This window comes from Rhinoraja longicauda, chromosome 1, assembly GCF_053455715.1.
Source record: "Rhinoraja longicauda isolate Sanriku21f chromosome 1, sRhiLon1.1, whole genome shotgun sequence".
NCBI lineage: Eukaryota > Metazoa > Chordata > Chondrichthyes > Rajiformes > Arhynchobatidae > Rhinoraja > Rhinoraja longicauda.
Genome location: NC_135953.1, coordinates 118095 through 125634, shown reverse-complemented (window position 1 = coordinate 125634; position 7540 = coordinate 118095). Strand labels below are relative to the sequence as shown.

Below are 7540 nucleotides of genomic sequence, written 5' to 3'. Positions count from 1 at the left end.
GGAAAGAGCAGGAGAATTGTGTTAAATGAATCACACGATCAAAGAGATGGCACAGATAGGATGGGCCAAATGGCATCCTTCTTTGTAGTATCATTGTATCATGCTGTGATTCTACCAGGGGTTGACGATGAAGCTGAAAGTACAATGGGTCCAAGGGCCCACTTGCTCTGCCTTTAGAGTGGGAAGTGTTTGGGGAACAAGAGAAAACCCAGAGAAAGAAAGGGCCATTTGGCCCATCAGTCAGTCCCACCCCAGAGTGAAAATAGGAACGAGTGAAATGGTTTGCATAAATAGTCAGTTGTTTCGGAAATATTTGCCTAGATTGTCCATCTTAATTGTCCCCATTGATAATATTAATTGGACATGTCATAACCAGATAATGGGACCATGAAGTGTTCAGATACAGTGCCACATTGTACAGTCACACTTGGAGCTCACAAGACATTTCTGTGGCTTCCTGTTCATCTTGTTCTAATCTGTCAGTCAGTGATTGGTCATCAGGAGTTTTACATAGATTGCTGCAGCCAATTGTGTTGATTCCAATGGTTCCAAAAGCCTCCAAGATGCCAGAACTACAGGTATATAAGATGCAACAGCATTGGAAACCTCATCGACACGGAGAGCTGGGAGAGAGAGAGAGGTGGGAACGGCAGCAGGAGATGCCCACCTTCACTGTGAAACTTGACACTAATCATCAATCGTTTTCTTGTGTTTCAGGTTCAAGGAAGGAAACATGATGCTGATGTGTGTTTTGGTGCTGACTGCACTGCTTGCCAGTGATGTGGCAGGTAAGGTCCATTGGTTCCAGGAGCGTTAGAAATACATTGGGGTGAGGAATGAATGCACAGGCACTGTGTTGGGACTGTGGAACATGGGAGTTTGTGGAACAGGGTACTTAAGGAGGTGGCTCTAGAAATTGTGGACGCATTGGTGATCATTTTCCAATGTTCTATAGATTCAGGTGGATTGGAGGGTAGCTAATGTTATCCCACATTTTAAGAAAGGAGGGGGAGAGAAAACGGGAAATTATAGACCAGTTAGTCTGACATAAGTGGTGGGGAAGATGCTGGAGTCACTTATAAAAGACGAAATTGGGGAGCATTTGGTTAGCAGTAACAGGATCATTCCGAGTCAGCATGGATTTACGAAGGGGAAATCATACTTGACTAATCTTCTAGAATTCTTTGAGGATGTAACTAGGAAAATTGACAGGGGAGAGCCGGTGGATGTGGTGTACCTCGACTTTCAGAAAGCCTTCGACAAGGTCCCTCATAGGAGATTAGTGGGCAAAATTAGAGCACATGGTATTGGAGGTAGGGTACTGACATGGATAGAAAATTGGTTGGCAGACAGAAAGCAAAGAGTGGGGATAAATGGGTCCCTTTCAGAATGGCAGTCAGTGACTAGTGGGGTACCGCAAGGCTCGATGCTGGGACTGCAACAATTTACCATATACATTACTGACTTGGATGAAGGGATTAAAAGAAACATTAGCAATTAGATTATTATCTGAATGGTGTCAAGTTAGGAAAAGGGGACGTACAACGAGATCTGGGTGTCCTAGTGCATCAGTCACTGAAAGGAAACATGCAGGTACAGCAGCAGTGAAGAAAGCCAATGGAATGTTGGCCTTCATAACAAGAGGAGTTGAGTATAGGAGCAAAGAGGTCCTTCTGCAGTTGTACAGGGCCCAAGTGAGACCGCACCTGGAGTACTGTTTGCAGTTTTGGTCTCCAGATTTGAGGAAGGATATTCTTGCTATTGAGGGCGTGCAGCGTAGGTTTACTAGGTTAATTCCCGGAATGGCAGGACTGTCATATGTTGAAAGACTGGAACGACTAGGCTTGTATACTCTGGAATTTAGAAGGATGAGAGGGGATCTTATCGAAACATAAGATTATTAAGGGGTTGGACACGTTAGAGGCAGGAAACATGTTCCCAATATTGGGGGAGTCCAGAACTAAGGGCCACAGTTTAAGAATAAGGGGTAGGCCATTTAGAATGGAGATGAGGAAAAACATTTTCAGTCAGAGTTGTAAATCTGTGGAATTCTCTGCCTCAGAAGGCAGTGGAGGCCAATTCTCTGAATGCATTCAAGAGAGAGCTAGATAGAGCTCTTAAGGATAGCGGAGTCAGGGGGTATGGGGAGAAGGCAGGAACGGGATACTGATTGAGAATGATCAGCCATGATCACATTGAATGGTGGTGCTGGCTCAAAGGGCCGAATGGCCTCCTCCTGCACCTATTGTCTATTGTCACAGTTCCCTCCTTCCCAGGAATCAGTCTGGGTAACCTTCATTTCACTGCCCTATAGCACGGACATTTCAGAGTCACGAGTCAACAGTGTTTTATTGTCAAATGTCCTGAAATGGAATAATGAAATCCTTACTTGCACCACACTAACTAATGTGTGAACTATAGTACGGCACGGTGGCGCAGCGGTAGAGTTGCTGCTTTACAGCGAATGCAGCGCCATCGACTCAGGTTCGATCCTGACTACGGGTGCTGCACTGTAAGGAGTTTGTACGTTCTCCCCGTGACCTGCGTGGGTTTTCTCCGAGATCTTCGGTTTCCTCCCACACTCCAAAGACGTACAGGTATGTAGGTTAATTGGCTGGGTAAATGTAAAAAAATTGTCCCTAGTGGGTGTAGGATAGTGTTAATGTGCGGGGATCGCTGGGCGGCACGGACTTGGTGGGCCGAAAAGGCCTGTTTCCGGCTGTATATATATGATATGATATGATGATAGTACTCTGTAAAACCCATGATAAACAGCAAAGACAATTCAGTTAATTTACTAAATGAACAGACAAATAAACAAACAATAATGGTGCCGTCTAAAATAATGCCCCAAAGTCTCTCTATTTCAGAGCCTATTTGTACGTTGTGTTGAGTCGCCTGGTGGTTGTAGGGAAGAAACGGCTCCTGATCCTGGACTTCATGGTTTCCAGGCTCGGAGCAGTCTTGTTTAAACAATGGCCACGCTTGGACCACACTTTCCTCTGTAGTTGGTGTTTCTTAAATGGCTCTCTATCTGTTATGAACTGTGGGTTAATTCTTTAATTGCCAACCATTGCTTCTCTCCTGTCTTACCTGATGATGGTGGTGGCAGCATTAGCTCAGGACACTTCCAGTTTGCAGCTCAGTGACGTGGCCACCCCTGCTGTGGGCCAAACTGCTGGGTGACTGCGGACAAATCCAACCAATGTCTTCTACCCATTGCCCTTTTCTCAGCTCAGGATACGATCACATAGCTCTGTGAAAGTAGTGGTTCAGGTGGACAAGGTGGTGAAGAAGGTGTTTGGCACGCTTGCCCTCATTGAAGATTAAAGGAGTTGGGATCCATGTTACAGCCTTACAACATGTTGGTGAGACCCCACCAGGACATGGTGTTACCAGGTGTGGTGGGATTGAGTTATAAGGGGGGGGGGGGGGGTTATAAATTCATGAGGTGCAGCAATAGAACATAGATATCACAGTGCAGGGCAGAAACACTGGAGGGATGTTATTCACAATGAGGGTGCCAGAGGTAGTGGGGCAGGCAGGTACATCTACAATGTTACAAGGCCACTTGGACGGGTTCATGGATCGGAAAGGATGAGAGGAGAGGGGCCAAATGCAGACAAACGGGACTCGCTGAGGAAGGCCCTTTGGTCGGTGAGTTGGTTTAAATCTGAATTCTCCTTAACTGACAGGGACGACCGATTCCTTGGGACCGGAGGAGACTCAGCAAGACCTTGAAATGCGCGCCTTATCCGAAGGGCCGTGTGCTGAAAACTGGTTTTATTTTCCTAAATTAAGATCCTGTTATCAGTTTTTCAGTCACAATAAGAACTGGTCAGATGCTGAGGTAAGTCCCTGAAACTAGTGGTTGTTCTGGGAGGCCAGGGGAACATTGCTCTCTGCTGGTTCATTCCCATGAACTCACAGCACAGCCTGTCGTTGAATACATAGAAACATAGAAAATAGGTGCAGGAGTAGGCCATTCGGCCCTTCGAGCCTGCACCGCCATTCAATATGATCATGGCTGATCATCCAGCTCAGTAACCTGTACCTGCCTTCTCTCCATACCCCCTGATCCCTTTAGCCACAAGTGCCACATCTAACTCCCTCTTAAATATAGCCAATGAACTGGCCTCAACTACCTTCTGTGGCAGAGAATTCCACAGACTCACCAGTCTCTGTGTGAAGAAATGTTTTCTCAACTCGGTCCTAAAAGACTTCCCCCTTATCCTTAAGCTGTGACCCCTGGTTCTGGACTTCCCCAACATCGGGAACAATCTTCCCGCATCTAGCTTCTCCAACCCCTTAAGAATTTTATATGTTTCAATAAGATCCCCCCTCAGTCTTCTAAATTCCAGCGAGTACAAGCCCAGTCTATCTAGTCTTTCCTCATATGAAAGTCCTGCCATCCCAGGGATGAATCTGGTGAACCTTCTCTGTACTCCCTCTAAGGCTAGAATGTCTTTCCTCAGATTAGGAGACCAAAACTGTACACAATACTCCAGGTGCGGTCTCACCAAGGCCCTGTGATGAGGCCCTGTGTTCCAGGCTGCCCTTCACTGCGGCCAGTCGTTGAATACCTGCAATGAGGCCCTGTGTTCCAGGCTGCCCTTCACTGCGGCCAGTCGTTGAATACCTGCAATGAGGCCCTGTGTTCCAGGCTGCCCTTCACTGCGGCCTGTTGTTGAATACCTGCAATGAGGCCCTGTGTTCCAGGCTGCCCTTCACTGCGGCCTGTCGTTGAATACCTGCGATGAGGCCCTGTGTTCCAGGCTGCCCTTCACTGCGGCCTGTCGTTGAATACCTGCGATGAGGCCCTGTGTTCCAGGCTGCCCTTCACTGCGGCCTGTCGTTAAATACCTGCGATGAGGCCCTGTGTTCCAGGCTGCCCTTCACTGTGGCCGTGGGCTCCCGTTTCTATCGCTCCGACCGGTGGGTGAAATATTGGGATTCGGGGGAAACTCCACATCCAGGAGTTAACTCAGAGCTGGGGTTGGCATCAGAGAGAGTAAAGAACAAGAACTCTGATTCAAATGTACAAAGTTGCCCATTTCCAATATTAATCCTGATTATTTATTTGGAGGCATGTGAGAGGATGAAATGTATTAATTCACAGATAAAATATTTTGATACTAAACTATTTTACAGGCGTTCTGCAAACAGCAAGCACATTACGGGCACCTGGCTACTGTGACCTCGAGTGAACACGACACGTTCATTACCAACGTGATTGCTGCAGTGATCAAAGGGAATCCATTCGCCTGGATTGGCCTAAACGACAAATGTCAGGTACAGTTAGCAACCCCCCTCCTGGCCCGGGCGGCCGCCATTGGTGGAGCGGGTGCACGTGGCCGCTGGCTGGGTGATGTCACGTGGGTCGCGGGGCGGTGACGTCACCTTGTCCCGTATTTGGGAGTGAGGAAGTTGGCAACCGCTAGGTACAGTTAACAACTCACCTCCCGGCCCGGGCGGGCACCATTAACCAAGATACTTGGTCAAAGAAATGATTGCAATGGCTGACTTTGTTCCAGGATTTAGTTTCATAATTTCTGACAACAGAGAAGGCCGTTCAGCCCATCGAGTCCACGCCAGCTCCCAGTACAATCCCATCACCTCCATCCATGCAGTCATTTCATTGTAACCTACTTCCTCTCACATAAACCGGAGCACTCGCTGGGAAACAGGGTGAATGTACAAACGCACCCGGATAACACTGGGCGTATCTGTCTTTCTCTGGGAGATCTTACTTTGTATTTGTGTTCAATGACCATCTTTTCCTCATTTTCTGAGTTACCATTTCTCCTCTTCCCTGACCTTCACTCTCAGATCCTGTCACTTTCATCTCAAGGATTCTGTTACGTCCATGAGATTCCCCCACCCTGCCATTCCATAGTTTAAACTCCCATCCACTGCCCTACTTGTCCCGGCTGCTCGTATTCTGCTGTCACTTCGGCTCATGTACAGCTCCTCCCTGTACAGTTCAGTGGCAGCTTACTCAGCATTCCAACAGCAATGATCATTGATTTGTACCCACAGGAAGGGACTTTCACTTGGATCGATGGATCTCCATCAAGTTACAGTCATTGGCATCGTGATCAACCTGACGATCATCAAGGCAATGAAGATTGTGCGCACATTCATCGTAAGTGCAACCGTGACAGAAGTGTTGTTTTGCTGGAAGTTAATTTCAGACACAGTATTGACCTCTACAAACCCGCTGGTACACAGAGGGGTGAACCAGCCCCATGGGTCCTGTGCTCTGCAGAACTGGACTGACTGCCCAGCAGTGAGTGGAGGATATATGGGATGTAATGCTGGAGTCAGGGGAACAGACACTGACTGTGACTGTGCAGGAGGAATGTACACGGGGGGAACACTGGAGTTAGAGGGAGATACAGTGAGATACGACACATAAAGAAAGAACTGAACACAGACAGGAAAGTGAAAGGAATGTCCTGAGATTCATTTCAAAGTGAATTAAATGCAGGAACATTCTGCTCAACCTCTGTATATCCGGTTGGAGTGGACATGCTGTCCTGTGAGACGTTCCATGACACTGTTTGACAAAAGACTGAGAGGCAGTGGAGCAGTGAACTGGTCACAAAACAGAGTGGCCATGAAGATCCAACAGGCTGGGGTTTGTTCTCCACAAGAGAGAAGATTGAGGGGTGACCAGCCAGGGGGCGATCCCACTGTGAAGGATTTGTAGGGGGATGTCGAGAGGATGTTTCCTCGAGTGTGAAACTAGATTTACTGGTCGCAAATGTAAAATAGCCACCGATAAATCAAAGTGAGCAGAGGGACAATCTTCTTGACCAACGACCTCCCTGTTTCCTCTCCACACGTGCCACCCGACCTATTGAGTATTTCCAGCATTCAGTTCAGATTCCCAGTGTCAGCTCCATTTGCTTGTAGAATAACAGGTAAATGTTTTTCCCTTTTCCTGCTTCTAGATAGTGGAGCTTGGAATGACCTGCCGTGTGGTGTAAAAGCTGGTTTTGTTTGTTCCTACAAAGCGGGCTGTCATTAGAAGACTCCAGAATGGTCCACTCAACCTCCCAGCAGTGGATCCAGTGCTTTGATTTCTTTGTAGTCGCTCTCACTGTCTGTGGTGACTGTACACGCTTAGCTTCTCAGCCAATAATAAAGAGACCTGCATCATGAGCTGTGTGTTTGGTGCTGTGTGAGTCCAGTTTCCCACCAACCTTCCTGACCCACTGTTGCTTGATCCCCACCTCTGCACTCAGTGCTGCGCTGAGGAGAAGGTGGCACACACTTTGCAAAATGAACGCTTGCCCTTCGACCGCACCTGGTGTGTCGGGTCCCGGACACGCACCTGGGAGAGAAATAACGGCTGTGGAGAGGATCCACGGGGAGTTAGTGGAATAGTTGCAGGGAGAGGGAGAGCTCTCACAGTCCTGTGGGTGGGCTGCAGAAGATCAACTGGGCCCAGAAATTCCTCGGCACATCTGTAAGGAAACCTGTGCTGTGTGTTTATAAATCAGCTCACCCGGGTGTCGGGCAATGTCCCCATGGT

General features: G+C 47.9%; 1 protein-coding gene across 1 annotated transcript; it reads left to right on the top strand.

Moving 5' to 3' along the window:
- Positions 1-721: 721 nt before the first annotated feature.
- Positions 722-7149, top strand: LOC144598394 (C-type lectin mannose-binding isoform-like). The gene is made up of 5 exons (XM_078408526.1): positions 722-788; positions 3696-3850; positions 5152-5292; positions 6040-6145; positions 6957-7149. The coding sequence occupies exons 1-5, from the start codon at positions 734-736 to the stop codon at positions 7031-7033; spliced, it is 534 nt and encodes a 177-aa protein (XP_078264652.1). The 5' UTR covers positions 722-733; the 3' UTR covers positions 7034-7149.
- Positions 7150-7540: the final 391 nt, after the last annotated feature.

Excerpts from the sequence above, each read along its gene's own strand:
- LOC144598394 (XM_078408526.1), top strand. The coding sequence starts at position 734 with ATGATGCTGATGTGTGTTTTGGTGCTGACTGCACTGCTTGCCAGTGAT. Across the intron at positions 789-3,695 it reads GCTTGCCAGTGATGTGGCAG|GGACGACCGATTCCTTGGGA; the intron begins GTAAGGTCCATT and ends CTTAACTGACAG. Across the intron at positions 5,293-6,039 it reads GCCTAAACGACAAATGTCAG|GAAGGGACTTTCACTTGGAT; the intron begins GTACAGTTAGCA and ends TTGTACCCACAG.